A 16,685-nucleotide genomic window follows, 5' to 3' on the forward strand; every position below is an offset into this window, starting at 1 on the left:
GTCTCTTTGGAACCTACTTCGAGCTAGAAACGGTATGATATCATTACCTTGGCTTTGCTTAGGTGACTTTAATGAAGTGTTATATAATTGGGAGAAGGTGGGCCGACGTCAAGTGGAAAGATTTCGAATGATGACATTTAGGGAATTTGTTGATTCATGCTCTTTAATAGATATGGAAAGCAGGGGGTGTGCATTCACGTGGACAAATAATGTAGGGTGAGAGGATCTAGTCAAAGAACGGCTTGATCGAGCATTTTGCAATTTAGAATGGAGACTTCTCTTCCCTAATGCTGAAGCTTTTGCATATCCAGCCATAGGATCTGATCATGGCCCTATCCTATTATGCTTACACTCACTTACAAAGACACAGCAAAGATTATTCAGATTCGAAGCTTACTGGCTAGATCACCCTGAGTGTGCAGATGTAGTGGAGAAGGCATGGAAGAAATCCCATGGCCAGCAAGGATACCTGGTTAAGAAGACAGAACAAGTGACCCAAGCATTGAGAAAGTGGAGCCGAAAAGCATTTAAAAATGCATCAATACAACTTGATCAACTCAGAAACCAGCTTACTCGATAACCAACAAGTCTGATCGACAAATATGAGGGAGGAATATAACAGAATAACTGAGAAATTGGGCACTCTATGGCGTCAGGAAGAAATGTATTGGGGCATTAGATCAAGAATTAATTGGCTCAAGTGGGGGGACCAGAACACGAAATTCTTTCATGCAACAACCATTCAAAGAAGACAAAGAAACAAAATCAGTATGTTACGGCTTGAGGAGAATGTATGGAGCCGTGAACCTCAGATTATCAAACGGCATATCACAAGCTATTATAAAGATCTATATTCATCTGTGGGGACTAGATACTACCAGCCAATCCTAGAGCAAAGGTGCCGCTGGTTGTTTCTCAAGAAATGAACGACATGTTGATAAGCCCAATTACAAAGAAAGAAGTGCAGCAAGTCTGTTTTCCAAATGGGGGCATCTAAGGCCCCGTGACCCGATGGTTTGAGTGGCCTCTTCTATCAAAGTCAATGGCATCTTATTCAGGAAGATATTTTTCAAATGGTAGACGCTTTCTTTAGAGATGGTTCCTTTGATCCAAGATTAAATGAGACATTTATCACACTTATCCCCAAGGTGGCCAACCCCGAGAGCATTACTGAATTCCGACCCATCAGTTTGTGTAATTTTAATTACAAAGTGATCACTAAAGTAATGGCAAACAGACTTAAACCTTGGCTTCCATCCATTATTTCCCAAGAACAGAGTGCATTTGTTGCAGGCCGCCAAATACAGGACAATATTTTCATAGTTCAAGAAGTCCTACATCAACTTAGAGTGAGAAAACGACGCAAAAAATTCCAAGCAGTGCTGAAGCTGGATATGCAGAAAGCGTACGATCGAGTTGAGTGGGACTTTCTTTGTGATTGTATGGAAAAGATGGGCTTCAACGAGAAATGGGTTAGTCTGGTCAGATTTTGCATCTCCTCAGCTCAATTTCGTATTCTAATTAATGGGGAAGCAGGAGAAAGTTTCGCGCCAACTAGAGGCATTAGACAAGGGGATCCTCTCTCACCTTATCTCTTTATAATTCTGGCCAATGTCCTTTCTAACATGGTGCACAAGGCTGTGACAGACGGGAGCTTAAAAGGTATTAAACCGAATTCTCAAGTGTCCTACTTTATCCCACCTACTCTTCGCGGATGATGCTATTTTTTCTGGATGGAACGATCGTGGAAACTCAGAATCTTGCAAATATACTAAACCGTTATTGCTTCGCATCTGGTCGCTTGATTAATCTCAATAAATCTGGGCTGTTCTTTGGGGCAAGTTGTCCACAGGACTTGAAAAGAAACATGGCAGCTGAAATGAGGGTCCCCATATTAGAAAAACCGGAAAATACTTGGGGATACCATCAGATTGGGGACAAACTAGAAAACAGATGTTTAATTGGATCATGGCACGAGTGGATAGAAAACTGGAGGGTTGGAAAGAGCAAGTTAATATCAAAGGCGGGGAGAGAAATATTAATAAAAAGCAGTTGTTCGTGCTCTACCCCAATATGCCATGAATATTTTCAAAATTCCTTTATCCATTTGTCGAGCCATTGAAAGAAAAATTTCAGCTTTCGGTGGAAGAGCAATGCAGAAAAAAAGGTGTTCATTGGAATAGTTGGGAAGTTTTGAAGAAGAGAAAGGAGCAAGGGGAATGGGATTTAGGGACCTTGTGGACTTTAACAAGGCGATGCTGGGGAAACAAGCCTGGAGACTAGATCAAGCTCCCGAGGCCTTATGGAGCAGAATCTTTAAAGGCCTCTACTTCCCTCATGGTAATCTATGGAATGCTACAAGGGGTGCCAGACCATCATGGGGTTGGCAAAGTATTCTAGTAGGCCGAGATGCCCTAAGGCCTGATCTAAAATGGGAAGTTGGCGATGGTAAATCTATCAACTTGAGAGAGGATCGGTGGCTAATGTCTGGACCAATTGGGGGACCAGCAAACATAAACGACCCCCAATGTGTGGTAGATATCATCGATACAAACACACGTACATGGAAGAATCAACTTATACAAGAGATATTCAACAGCCCTATATCAGAAGAGATTCAACAAACCACACTCAACATTATTCCCAGATCAGATCGTCTGATATGGATAGGGCACTACTCGGGGAACTATAATGTTAAAAGTGGATACCAGCAACTTAGAACAGAAACATCAGCAACCACAAGACAACAAGCGTCATCCTCATATCAAGCTCCGAAAAGACTATGGAGAGAAATATGGCATCTCCAAATCAACCCCAGAGTCAGACACTTCATGTGGAGTCTATGTAATGAAGGTCTACCAACACGAATCAATCTATACCGGAGGAAAATCATACCCGAGCCTCTTGCCCTTTTGCCATCAATGGCCGAATCATCCGAACACCTATTTATCCCGTGGTCAATGGACAAAAACATCCGGGCTGAACTATGATGTCGAAATAGATGTTATCCCAACAGCTATCACAAGAGTAGATCAATGGGTATGTGATTACCTCTCCTCGGACAGTCGCAAGCCAAAAGCGATCTTTGCGACTTCCCTTTGGCTTATATGGAAGGCACGCAACAATCTGATTTTTCAAGGTAAGCAAGTAAAACAACACCACCTCATCGGCGGGATTGTTACAAAAGTTATATGAGAAATCACAGCCAAGGAGGGAAGAACGTACCGCAAAACCACATAGCCGGGTACCTCCAGAGCCGGCACGCCTGAAGATCAACGTGGATTGCTCATGGGTGGAACACGGCGAGAGAAGTTCGATTCTTCGGAATCTGCAGAGGAGCCGACGGAAGATGTATTGGGGGATTTCATGAGAAAATCAGCGCCCAATCGGCCAAGTTGGGTGAAACCCTAGCTATCCGGCATGCCCTCGTGTGGTTGAAGGAGAACAGAAGTGAGTTGAATGAAAGTACTTCAAACACGCGAACTGAAACTGCAGTGTACATATCCAGCGACTCTCTCCCTGTGGTGGACTCCATTTTGGGCCGTAGTGAGATCCCTTGGGCCTTGAGACCCCACATCTTGGACTGTCAATACATGCTGGCTCAGATGAAGAACATTTCGCTATTGTTTGAACCGCGACAGGGGAACCGGGCAGCAGATTGGATTGCCAAATCCTTCAACACCGGTACTCTTCCACCTAATTGGGTACTTTACCCCCCGTATGAACTTTATCTTATACTATGTTTAGATCTTACTATGAGTTGTAATCCGCCTTCGAAGTATTAATCAAAGTAGCAGTTTCGACCAAAAAAAAAAAAAAAAAAAAAAATCTAGACTCTTATCAGTACAATGCACTGAGTCACTTAAAAATTAATAATCGAGGTGCATTTGCAACGTTGTTCCATTTTTTCCCCTTTCCTTCATGTTCTTTGAAAAACCCTATTGTACCCTCACCACCAATCGCAATGGACTGCCATGAACTGCCGTAGTGAATCTCCAACCACCACCATTATTACCCGCATCTCTCTCCCACGGTCACACTCATACGAGATCACACAAGGACGAGGGCCGTCGTCGGGTCGGCTTTTGCGGATCGATCCGGGATTCGAGAATTTCGGTCTCGAAGTTTTTATACGTGCGATTTCTACTAAATCGAGGGGCATTTTGGCGAAACCGAAATGGTCAGAAACTTTCTCCATCAGGACTAATTGAAAGGTAGAATAATTCTTCGATAGAGTGTCCTTATCGGGCATCGTTTGAACGTGTCTGGACCACGTCGGGCGTAGGCCCGATTCCCGTATAAGACGAGGCCCGTCTACATCCCGTTTTCAGCACGCCTTGGATTCATACACGAACCTTCCCCCCTCTGCAACGAATTTCGCAAAATGAGAAAAATTTCATTTATCCATTAGAATACTCGTTTTTTCAAATCTTTGATCATTAAGATTTAAGACCCACTAATCCAAATTTGACGCCATTAAAAAATCCGGAGCGCTCGGGGGAGATTCCCTCCGGTTTTGTCCCTTCCCCATCACGGCACCTCGTCTCGTCCCCCATCAAAGCCCCGCACGACACCGTTTCTCCCCCCGCGTATAAAATCCGGTCCCCATCACTTCCGTCAATCCATCCCGTCTCCGTCCCTTCTCTCTCTACCTCCGCCACCAACCAGTCCTCCTCCAATGGCCGATTCCTCCCTCTTTCTCTCTCTAGCCCTCGCCTCCCTCCTCGCCCTCTTCCCTCCCCTTTCTCTCTCTAGCGCTAGCCCTAGCCCTGGCTCCCCCGCGACCGTCTACGAGCTCCTCCCCGAGTTCGGCCTCCCCGGCGGCCTCCTGCCGGACTCCGTCCGGTCCTACGAGCTCTCCGACGACGGCCGGTTCGCCGTCGAGCTGGAGGCGCCCTGCTACGTCCAGTTCGACTACCTGGTCTACTACGACCGGCGGGTCACCGGGACGCTCAGCTACGGCTCCATCACGGACCTGAAGGGGATCCAGGTGCAGCGGTTCCTGTTCTGGCTCGACGTCGACGAGATCAGGGTCGACCTGCCCCCCTCCGACTCCATCTACTTCCAGGTGGGGTTCGTCAACAAGAAGCTCGACGTGGACCAGTTCCAGACCGTCCACTCGTGCCGGGACAAGGTCGCCGGCCCCTGCGGCGGGTCGTGGAAGCGAGGGATCCAGGTAAATCCGCGAGCGATTATGCGTGTGGGTGGATAAATTCGCGTGTCGTCGTTGGGAATTCTGCGGAGTTGGTTGCGATTGATATGCTGTCGTTTCTTTGGTGCTGATTTTGATGGTTTCTTCGTGGGTCGAGATTCGTGTCTTCTCGAGTTCGGATGGGTCTTGTGGCTACATCGATTTTGTCGCGATTGGTAGTTGCTGCTAGTTGTTTGCTTATGAAAAAGCGTTATGGGATTGCATGCGTAGCATAGCTTGACGGATTTGTTGGACTGATAACTTATTGCTCTTTGAGTTCCTCGGGAGAGCATCATATGTTGAAATGTTTTGGCTTTTATCATGTTTGTCATTATCTTTTGGATATATTTGCGGTTGCTTACTTTTCCTCACTGAAATTATCCGAGAAAGGATGAATCTTTTTTCAAACAATTGCGTCTGGATTGAAGGAATGTAAAACTAATGATTGGAAGATGACAGTATTGTGCAGTTGCTTGTACTCCTGTGGAAATTGAACGGTACCTTATAGAATTGGTTGTTCCTTAAAGTACAGAATTGTTGCTTGTCCCGTCATCAGCCTATGATGTTTGGCTGCATGGTATTGAAGTGGTTGACATAAAGTCACTCTTCTACCTGTTTGCATAAGCTAGCTGATGGGCTGTTCATGGTACAACGTGATTTCAATGCTGAGGAAGAAAGGGAAAATCGTGTTTCCAATTTCTGTTTATGGCTTTTAGATAAGTCGGAAGTGGCATCACGGATTTTAGTATTTGTAAGGGCTGATGATGCATCTCATTCCCACGGTAGGTTTTCTTCTATCAGCATTTTGTACAACTGATTTATCGACTTGATTATGTCAATGGCCATTCGATAAGTAAATACACGACTTAGAGCTTGTCCTATGTCCTCTTCAGTGTTCTGCACTTCACCATGTACTTTTTGTCTGACTAGGTCTAGATGACCCTCTTCAATAAAGCTAAAACTTACTCAACTGGCCAAGCAAGAGGAGGCCTACTTAAAGTTGGCCTCTTTGTTGCCTATAGATTCAACTTGAGCAAGCATCATTCCTTTTATTTCGGTAAATAAGTTGCTTGAGGGCAATGCTTGCTGTCACTCGACCCTTTAAGTGATAGCGTGCGAGTCATCTAGTTCCACATGTAGTATGTCTTTTCAGAAGGATGGTTGAAAATAAATGCTCTGTAAAAGTTAATACTAACCTCTCAATCTTGATGTTCTTGATATCTGTCTAATTTTCCATGGTTGTAAGTTGTGGTGTTGATGCTGATGATACTATTACATGTGCCTCCTTTGGCAGCTTCCCACCATGGTCGATGATGTTCAGATGCTAATCACAGAGTAGGCATCCCCAGATATTATTGGGGATACCTGTGGTGGATCATGCAATTCGAACTTACTGCTGCGACCAGCTTCATTTTCAGGCTCTGCAACCAAGAGGCTGATGGAGGTAGAAAATCAACAGAGTTGAGTAGATGTATGGTACTGTCTCGATGGACCATGTAGTAAGTATAAGTGTCATGTACATGTAAAGTGTTCCCGTATCTCAATTTGGACTTCTCTACCTGGGGACGAAGTATTATGATTAGAGACCTTTGTCCTGCGAGTGTGGAGACGAACAATGCAAAAACATACTGGTGGTAAAGGTCTAGAAAGGCCTTTGGCAATTACAAGGATGATGTCTTTGTATCTGGTGAATCCTTCAATTAGATAAATGGATGGAATTTAATCGTGGTTAGAAACTTAGAAATGCCAATTAGTAATGTTTCGGCCCTGTTTGGCTGTTTGATTCTATTCGTGTTTTTCGGAACAAAAAAAGAACATAACTCCATTAGGTGACTCTTTTGTTTTTTAGAATAGATTTGGAATATAATTAAGAAGTGGAAAAAAAGTTACTTCTTTGTTCTTAGGAATAAAAGAATAACTCCGGAATCAAGTCTTTTTTTTTTTTTCTCTTTTTATCTCTTTTTTGGCTAGTGGTCTCATTGGAGGGTTGTCGGCCCCTAGCGAGGCCGAGCCTTCCTGATGGTTGGATGAGGCTGACCTCGCGGTGCCAAGCGAGATCGAATCTCATCGGTGGTTGGGCGAGCTCGATCTCACTAAATCTAGGCGAAGTCAAGCTCACTAGCTAAGGTGAGGTCCAGTCTTGCCTAACTATCAGGGAGGCAACTATGGGGAGGCTGGACTTCAGAGGGGTTGGTGATGCTCGGATGAAGTTGTTGGCCAAAGGAAGAAGGAGAATAATGAAAAAAAGAAGAAAAATAATAAAATAATAAAATAAATTTTAAATCATAAAAGAATATGAGGACTTATTAAACACATTTATATTTGTAAGCAAAATTTTTGAATAATTATCAAATACTTTTAAATGTTCAGAAATTCATCTAGAGAGCAAAATAAGAATATATATATATATATATATATATATATATATATGTATATGTAAGTAAAAATTGTTTTTGAGAAGTTATCAAATAGGTTATTTGTTCGCTATGTAATCACATATGTCGAAAATCTAGGTGAAATGTACTTATCGAAATTCAATTTTAGTTTTTTAGCATACTTAATTTTCAAAGTCTGCAATTGATTTGGCATTGATCGCAATTTAAATAGGTCCTTAGGTTCTCTTTGGACGACAAGAAGTACAATTTTAGTAGCTTAGCGTACTTAATTTTCAAAGTCTGCAATTGATTTAGCATTGATCGCAATTTGAATAGGTTCTTTTTGGACGAATGTGGTGCCCCATATTGATCGCGTGCCCCATATTGATCGCGTGTTCATTGAAAAATCGACTACATTTTGGTCAAAGATTGCCAAAAGATTGAAAGTTCAATGTATCGTGAGATTGTAACGGAAATTCCGTGGTACCTGGCTGTAAATTTCGTTATATTTTAGTTAAGCTTCTGGAAAAAGCGTCAGCAAAATTGATAACAATTATAAAATATGCAAGAGCCATTTTATATACCAATAATAATGGCATAAAAACTGGTCTTCCCACTCTCTCTCTCTCTCTCTTTTCCCCTCTTAGAGTTAAAAGGTATTGAACCTTTTAGGCAGTTTTGTTTTGGAAAAAATAGATGATTTGAAAATTTGATTTAGTAGAAATAATTATTTATATTACTTAAAAAATAAATTAACCAAATTTTTTTTTTTATCATCCTTGAAAATGAATACCTATGAAATATTTTTCATCAATTTATAATTGAAGCAATAAGAGAAATAACTCCTTTTTTTAGAAATATATTTAAAATCACTTATTTTCCACCAAATAGAGGGAGCCTAATACTTTTTAGTATGAGAATTATTTGAAATTTTGTGAAATAATTCTTTCTTTGCTAATCCATGAAATGGTTGAAGTTGAGTTGACAAAGTATAGTTGACTCGTCTTAATTAAGGATGGGGAAGTTGAAGCTTGCGATCAATCGTTCAAATTTGAACGTTGAAAGAAAAAGCTGACTTTTAAAATCTGATTCATATTCAAACCTACTGTATTAATTTAAAATGATCATTTATAGATAGGTAGTCATAACAACTTACATTATTTTAATAAATCAATTTAAATAGACAATACAATACTTCCCGGCGAAGGGAGTCAGCAATATATCTCCTCGTTTTGAAGGCTTTGCGTGCACAAAAAGTCCAACTTTCACCGCTCGTGCTTTCTCAGCTCCCCGTCAATGGCGTCCGTCTCCACCGTCGTCCTCGCCGTCGTCCTCCTCGCCGCCGCCGCCTCCGCCTCCGCCGCCCGCCTCGGAGCCCTCCGGACCGGCGGCGGCGATGGGGACGTGCACGACCTCCTCCCTCAGTACGGTTTCCCCAGGGGCATCCTGCCCGACAACGTGGCGTCCTACTCCCTCTCCGACGACGGCGCCTTCGAGATCCGCCTCCGCGCGCCCTGCTACGTGCAGTTCGACCAGCTCGTGTACTACGACCGGAAGATCTCCGGGAAGCTGAGCTACGGGTCGGTGTCCGGCGTGTCCGGGATCCAGGCCAAGAAGCTCTTCGTCTGGCTCCCCGTGACGAGCATCAAGTCGGACTCGGGCTCCGGCATGATCGAGTTCTACGTCGGGGCCCTGTCGGAGAAGCTGCCGGCCGATCAGTTCCAGGCCATCCCCGCCTGCAAGAGCAACGCCTGCGGTGAAATCCCCAAGGCAGCTTCCATGTGAGGTAGGGAAGTGATGATGATGCCAGTTGTCAATCCATCGTTTTGTGATTCTTTGCAATTGCACGTTTTGGATTGTGTTGGTGCGATTGGTAAATTGCAATTGACATGACATGGAAGATTCATTGATTTTTAGTGCAAAAGATTGGTAATTTCTTTCCTCGTGTGCTTCGGAATGGGTCCGCTATCCGGTTGATGTCTGCACATGAATGTTGGACTTGTGATAATACGATCCGGGTCTGTTTCCAATGCAAATTTGGCGCTGCCCTTTACTCGATTTCGGCTTTCTTCTCGCACATGTGCAGTGCTGAAGTTTCAGTAGCCTCTGTACTTTCCCTTGGAAATTCGGAGCTATATTACCAGTTCGAGCCAATATGTTTCCTTCCCATCCCTCCGGTGTTTCTTCAGCTGGTTGTGCTGCAATAAGACACGCTCGCTTGATGAAACGGTTATAATTTGCTCGAGAGATTTGTCATTTTCGAACTAGTAAATTTGATTACCTCGAAAACCAGCTAGACCCTGTACCTATATGCGAGAAAATTCTCTGTGAGAACATAGGCAAAGAGGAATGTTTTGCATTCGACTACTGACTGATATGGACAACGTGGTCATTAACACCCGTCGAGTATGAACCTATGGCCTTGGTGACTAGTTTATGATCTAGTCTGAGTCGAATTCTAGTAATAACCTTACTAGCGGTCTAAGTATAGCCTGTCTTTCTTTTTCTATTTCAGTATGTATATGCTGTTGGCTCCTCCTATCGAATTGAAGCAACAGTTCTAAGTTTCTAAACTTTGAATTTTGGTTTCTTGCATGTGCTTCTCCAATTCTCTGTGTCCTTGTTTTGTTGGTGAATGCTTTAACTTTATACCACTGAGGAAAGATCGAACAGTACCAGCTTCATATATAGACCAAGGCTGGTACTCGTGGTGCTATTCCCTATAGTTGGCTGATCTTGCTGGTCCTTGCACTTCTTAGATGATGAAAACTGTTAACGGATTGCTGAATTATTTTGGAGAATCTTGGACGAACTTACAGCATGCATGATTAAATGATTGTGTCCCGGAAAACCATGGTTCTTGGTCATTGTATGACTTTTATTCTACTGTTTTCTTGTTTCTTGGCAATCATAAAATCTCCATAGATCTATAAGTAGAGTCGCCGGTCCATTTTGAGGAGGAAAAAGTATTGTTGGAATTATGGTAAACAACTGTTGTTCATTGAAGTGCATTACATGGATAATCTGGGTTAAGCACCTGGTGGACGACTTGCAGTCTCATTCAGTTATAGGACGTAGTATTTTCAGTCTGCCATTCGACCTTTACTTTTAAGCCATATTACAGGTTTGGACGAACTTTAATAGCTCATTGCTTTCTACATTTTCTTTTAGTTACAGGTGAAGGAGATCTGGCGAGACTGGAGGAATCCGCCATCAATTCGATGCTTTGGTGTCTCTCCTCATACAATAACAAGCACTATAGTGTATAGTTTTTAGTCGACACCGGATGAACTTTGTTATCGTTTCGTGGTGGAACTACTTCTGTTCCATGAATTTAGCAGCTCCTATAATATAACATCGTAAATGCTGTAATTTCTTTTATGTCCTGCCTGCTGTCATGGGAAGGTTCTCTTCATCCCATTCTTCTTTCTTAAGGAGGAGATCATGATTGTAATTTAATAACATTGGGAAACATATGGTTTGGTTACATTTACTTGTCGAACTTCTAAAGCTTAAGATATTGCATCAAATCTTCGCAAAGATCAATGATACGATGAGAAATGAGACTCGAAGAGGAGGAAGAAACCATAGAGACGAGCCACGAAACCGTGGAGGGTAGTCCCGAATACATACACGTGACATGTGCATGATAATGATGATATGGCGAAAGCTTCTCTGCAGTGTACTCTTGAGAATTGAGGTACAAGTGACAGAAAAACTTCAATAAAAAGAAAGGTAGAGATAGTCCGCATTGTGCAATTCATCACTGCCAACACAAATTAAGTATATACATTCTAAATGTGAAAATATGTATATTCACAAACATTACGAAAATCATACTACCGAAATAATCAAACAACAAAAGGCGCACAGCCCTGTAGCCGCATGTCCTGGTCTATAATTACCTCCTCTCATGATGAATATAAATGAATGACATCAAGTTCTGTTGCTAAAACTGACAATGTACCTTGTCATTACAATTATATTGCATGAAAGGCAGAGTACATTTTGGAATACGGTGCCTCCAGTGAATCGATCTGTTGATTTGAGTCTTCCAAACCATCGATTTTACATTCTCAACTCTTCGCTCATCATTTTATCCAATGACCAATTGCTGCAGATTCTCTCCATAAACTGCAACTACGGCATATTCACAGGCGGCCCAAATTCTTGAGGGAAACACAGGCATAATGATCTGAACAAAATTCTAGAGAGTTTAATGAACAAGAACGCTGGTTCTTAGGCTTGAAGAACCTGGCAATGCACAATATGACTCTTTAAACCGCTCCGGCCAGCAATACTTGACCATAGATTAGTGACAAGTGTCCGGAAATGACCTTTGGTGGCAATATTTTCCCAAAGCTGAGGGTTCGTCTCCACGTGCTTATCAGGACTTGAAACATCGACCAGACTGATGCTCATGTTGTTGCGTATGATGCACAGCTTCCCATTCAGTGGAACAAGAGCCGCAGCCTCCAGAGCTCGGGAGCTTCCTAGATGGAGCTTGCTATCTATAAATCTGCTCCATGAATCGGTGTCTCTATCATAAACCCTAAGCTTGCAACCGTCACGACAATCTAAAGCATAGAGCTGTCCATTTAAAGAGATGCTCGGGTTGCGCCAACCTGCGATCATCCCATCACTAACTGCGGTCCATGTGTTAGTTTCAGGAACATAGGCTTCGCTCATCACTTCCTGATGAGACCCGAGTCCTTTCAAGAACCATTTTCCATCGTAGACAACTCCAATAAAAGGCACCATAGCTGTACTCATATCTGTGATAGGGCTCCACCGGCGTTTGTTGGGGTCAAATACTTCACCAGAACGGAGAGTCCTTTGTGTTCCCTCACACTCGCCACCAGCCACATAGAGACAGTTGTTTATAACACAAAAGCCAAAGAAGTGGCGTTTCCTGAGCATCTCCGGTGCCTTTTGCCATCTGTTTGTCCAAGCATTGTAAAAGACAACCCGTCTCATAGAGCCCCTAAGCGGATCTTTTCCTCCAAATAAGTACAGGCGGTGACCACTCAGCACTGCACAGCCAAAGCCAACAGCTTCAGAATACTCACTTGGAACAGGAGGAAGTGGCTGCCAGAGCTGATATGTAGGGTCAAAAGCATGCCACGAGATCCTTCCATCACGATCTCGTTTCATTACATATACCCATTCCTCTGCCAGTCCAAGACTCTTTCTCAGGTTGTAAAAATAACTGCTTCTGACAACGTTCTTCCATCTTTGGCAAACGTGGCGGAGCTTTATATGCTCGATGCGAGGGACTCGAATCAGACAAAGAATTGCAAGATCATCAGGAAGGCCTGGTAAGAGTGGGGGCTGCACTCGGGTCCTCTCCCTGCGCGAGTTCTTGGTTCTGTGTGCATTAGGGTTGATGTCAGGCTGTATGCAAATCTTGGAGCCTGGGACAAACTTCCTTGCGCCAACAACTGTTTTTAAGCTGGAATCGACTCTGCAATAGCATGATACAGAATCAACCTGCAAAGCATCAAACGGAAATTTATCAGTACAATCAGCCAAATCACATATTTTAGAAAAGAAAATCTAGATCCTTGTTAAGCTTTTATTGCAACTCCACAGACAGAAGCCCTGCCCGAAAAATTTGGAGAACTAAAGGGGAGCAGCAGGGAGCCGTGACTTGTCGCTTGCTAAACGTCAACACAGGATGAGCTGGGTATTCGAGAGGCAGGACACGAGACAATGCCGGCAAAACACGAGAAAGGGAAGAAAACAGATGAATAAAAAAAAGGCAATCTCATTAGCAAACGCATTCCTACACCGCAATTCTCATCTGGGTATCCTCCCAAATCCACAATTATATGCACAGACGAAACGATCGCCAGCACAATCATCAAGATCACGCCGAAATCACCGAATTTCAGCCACCCAAGTACGCAAAACCCCATCTTTGCTCCCCAGCTTTCTCTAACACCAGACCGAAAACCAAAAATCCAGCGAGCCCCCCCAAAAGAAACAAGAAATGCTCAAAGAGATTCCCGACATGAATCCCACGAAGGCACACTAAAAAAAAGCAGAAACCCATGAAGTGGGAAGACCAAAATTGAGCTCTTACCAGCGGAGCATGGGCGCGGAGGCGCCGTTCGGCATTCGGGGCTTGGCGTTCGGCGACTCCGTCCATTTCAGACTACCAGACTCATAGAACGAATCGACACTCGGCGTCCCGCGGTCGAGCGACCCAAGACCGACCCAAGAACTCAGATCGAGGAAGCGCCGGAGCTTCAGTGGCCCGAATCTGATCGAGACCCAGAACAGAGAAAAGGGGAAGGGAGGGAGGGGGAAAGGAAAAGGGAGCGCTTGTAGTCTTCCGGAGCCCTGCAAAATGCGAGCGACAAACAAGACACGCACCAAAAGGAGCTCCCTTTACCCGAGTCGTCGACTAAAGAAAGGAGAAACACCTCCCTCTCTCTCTCTCTCTCTCTCTCTCTCTGTCTCTGGGTATGGCAGCTTTAGGAGTGAAAAATGGACACAGTGGTTAGATTAAAGAAAGGAGGAAAAGGGGAGAGAGAGAGAGGGATACAGTATTTCTTTTTTCTTGGGTTTAATTTATTGGAATGCATGGTTGGTCAAAAATCTGCTGTCGTCGATCGAGATCGAGAGATCGAGAGAGAGAGAGAGAGAGAGAGATAGAGACAAAGGAGGTTGTCGGAGTCTACTTGTCGTTACGCATCGGCAGTCTTTTAGGTCAATGCCATTCGCAAAGGGGCTCCCCCCACCCTATTAAATGACGGAGGATTTTCCATAACCAAATGGTTTTCCCCACATTAATTTTCTTTTTTGTAATATCTTTGTTCATATATATATATATATATATATATATATATATATACATATAATATCTAGATTTTTTTTTTTTTTTTTGTGAATTGACTGAAATTCATTTTCTGTAATTTGGAAAGATGAATGGTTGTTCAAAATTTCTCTTAAAAGCACCCTTAGAGGCTTTTTAGTTTTACTCCTTTTGCCAACTTTCATGTATCCCACCTTTACTTTAAATTCAGAGCGAGATGAGAAATAAAATTGTTGTTATATGTACATCTATTATCAAGATGACCCTTGACTCACCTTGCATTAGTGGCGGAAATTTTTTTGCTGCTAATTTGATCGTATTCTATATGTTCAGATTCCGAAATTGGAATGATTTATCACCAATTTCAATTAGAGCATGCCACTAGAGTGAGAATGCTTGATCGTACCCACGAGAGTCGAACTTTTTGTGATAGAGGCCCTCATCAAACCAAGTAGATTTAGGGGTATTTACAAATCAAGTAACTCACTTATTAAATTCAACGAGGATGGTGCATCCCAAAATACACGAACTCAATGGAAATGGAGGGGAGAGGGGCTGCAGTAGAGATCCAAGATGAAGGGAGATGGAGGAGAGAAGGCGGAGAAGGCTCTCGAGATCGTCTTCTAGAGGGGGTGAGATTAAAGGCGATTGTATGTCAAGGTAAAAGGCGGCATGAAGCCGCAAAAGGGCCACACGACGTGGTGGAGGTCCATTAGTCTACTGGTCAAATCAAATGGTTTATTCTATCCATTGTCAAGTGATAAATTACCGAACATTTCGTGCCGAATGAGATTCACTCTTTCAATTTCTCTCTAGATTATGCTTATCTACCGACCTCAACCATAGTGATTATTGCTACCAAAGCCTTCTTTCTTGCTAAATGCGACGGCATCAAACTTGAAAATATCTTGCCTCTCGTGTTCTCATCTGGAGTCAAAGGAGTGAGGTGTCACTCATCATGATCAAATCATAATTTTCTTGATTGGCAATCGGTTTGACCACCTTTGGACAATTACTGTTTGATTCAATCATAAGGTGCATGACCTTAACATTTAGGAAGACTATAAGGTTCATATCAGGCGCATCTGTTACTGATTTTTTAACAAATTAACTAATGGCCTTAAATCTTTTGTTTGAAATGTCGGTTCAGTTCTAAATTTTTGAATTTTATTAATCTAGTCCTACACCTTTGCAAGAAATTTTAATGTTCTTCTAATCATTTTTTGTCAAAAATCACTGACGGGATGGTTCAATCATTGTCGATCATTTTACATGCACACCACCACATCGGCGATTGTTTGCAAAACTTAGTCCAAATAATTGGATTACAATTTCACATAAAACATTTGGGACTAAATTGACAAAACTAGAAAATATAGGATTGAATTAATATCCATATTATGAGTTTATGATTGATTGGACAATTTCTCCCATGATTTTCAAGAGCACAATTTCAAAAATAACAAAAATGGCTGTCCGTCAAAACCTTGAAAAAGATCGAGCCGTCTCTGTCCCTTAGACCATTTCAAGGTTCCTATTTATTTTGACAAAGAAATTATAAAACAAATTTACAGTGTCACAATCAATGTCCAATTAATTAAGGAAGGGCAGCAGATCAATCTCGAGTAAAGTTAATTCAACCGGCCTTAAAGACAGGAAAAAAAAAAATTAGAACTCGGACGTCATCAATCAATGCATCAATCGGCAAAGATGGTGATCTGTGTACAGTGTATGGATATATATATTTTACGTTTACTTGCTTCTTTGGCTGGTGCGGACGTTTCAAAGGGATTAGCTGAGACATCTGCAAGCTCATTGCTCCCTCCCCTTTGAGGGTCTTCCCTTCTTATCCCTTCATGCCTCTATTTTCCACGCAACTATTCTTAACCTTTTTTTTTTTCTCTTTTTGCCTCTTGGGGTATTAATTTATTCTGGTGAATTGGTCTTCACATTTTGTCTTGCCTTATTTAGACAGATTGGTACCGGAAAATGTCAAATACTACAAAAGAAAAGAACAAAAAGAAGAAGGAGAAGAAGAAGCAGAAGAAGCAGAAATGTCAATGCTCGTGTTATGGGGGTGGTTTAACAAAATATCTGACTCTGTGTACTAACAAGGAGGGGAGGGGTGGATAACGAAGCTATTTGAGCTATAAATAATTAGCAGAATAGTGAACGTGACATAGTCAATCTACGTGAAAGAGATTGACGAGATGATTCCATTATAATTAAATTATAGTTGCTCCAACACTTGCATTCAAGGGTGTCTCAATCCTAGATATTACCCAAGTACATGAGAATC

The 16,685-nt window shown here is 42.5% G+C and overlaps 3 protein-coding genes across 4 annotated transcripts; 2 read left to right on the forward strand and 1 right to left on the reverse strand.

Moving 5' to 3' along the window:
* Positions 1–4,619: 4,619 nt before the first annotated feature.
* Positions 4,620–6,941, forward strand: LOC104422304. The gene is made up of 2 exons (XM_010034593.3): positions 4,620–5,176; positions 6,486–6,941. Exons 1-2 carry the CDS (start codon positions 4,679–4,681, stop codon positions 6,528–6,530), a joined length of 543 nt encoding a protein of 180 aa, XP_010032895.1. The 5' UTR covers positions 4,620–4,678; the 3' UTR covers positions 6,531–6,941.
* A 1,838-nt stretch (positions 6,942–8,779) lies between these two features.
* On the forward strand, positions 8,780–11,082 carry LOC104422305. Of its 2 annotated transcripts, none has more exons than XM_010034595.3 (2): positions 8,780–9,352; positions 10,744–11,082. In XM_010034595.3, the coding sequence occupies exon 1, from the start codon at positions 8,863–8,865 to the stop codon at positions 9,349–9,351; it is 489 nt and encodes a 162-aa protein (XP_010032897.2). In that variant the 5' UTR covers positions 8,780–8,862; the 3' UTR covers position 9,352; positions 10,744–11,082. The 2 variants fall into 2 exon arrangements, with proteins under 2 accessions (XP_010032897.2, XP_010032896.2); XM_010034594.3 differs by having other exon boundaries at positions 8,783–9,352; positions 10,738–11,082.
* A 247-nt stretch (positions 11,083–11,329) lies between these two features.
* On the reverse strand, positions 11,330–14,096 carry LOC104422307 (F-box/kelch-repeat protein At1g55270). The gene is made up of 2 exons (XM_010034596.3): positions 13,652–14,096; positions 11,330–13,056 (listed from the first exon to the last, which is right to left on the reverse strand). Exons 1-2 carry the CDS (start codon positions 13,715–13,717, stop codon positions 11,806–11,808), a joined length of 1,317 nt encoding a protein of 438 aa, XP_010032898.1. The 5' UTR covers positions 13,718–14,096; the 3' UTR covers positions 11,330–11,805.
* Between the last annotated feature and the right edge of the window lie 2,589 nt (positions 14,097–16,685).

The sequence above is a fragment of the Eucalyptus grandis genome, chromosome 10 (genome assembly GCF_016545825.1).
Source record: "Eucalyptus grandis isolate ANBG69807.140 chromosome 10, ASM1654582v1, whole genome shotgun sequence".
In the NCBI taxonomy this organism is placed as follows: Eukaryota; Viridiplantae; Streptophyta; class Magnoliopsida; order Myrtales; family Myrtaceae; genus Eucalyptus; species Eucalyptus grandis.

Excerpts from the sequence above, each read along its gene's own strand:
- LOC104422304 (XM_010034593.3), top strand. The coding sequence starts at position 4,679 with ATGGCCGATTCCTCCCTCTTTCTCTCTCTAGCCCTCGCCTCCCTCCTC. Across the intron at positions 5,177-6,485 it reads CGTGGAAGCGAGGGATCCAG|CTTCCCACCATGGTCGATGA; the intron begins GTAAATCCGCGA and ends CTCCTTTGGCAG.
- LOC104422305 (XM_010034595.3), top strand. The coding sequence starts at position 8,863 with ATGGCGTCCGTCTCCACCGTCGTCCTCGCCGTCGTCCTCCTCGCCGCC.
- LOC104422307 (XM_010034596.3), bottom strand. The coding sequence starts at position 13,717 with ATGGACGGAGTCGCCGAACGCCAAGCCCCGAATGCCGAACGGCGCCTC. Across the intron at positions 13,057-13,651 it reads TCCGCGCCCATGCTCCGCTG|GTTGATTCTGTATCATGCTA; the intron begins GTAAGAGCTCAA and ends GATGCTTTGCAG.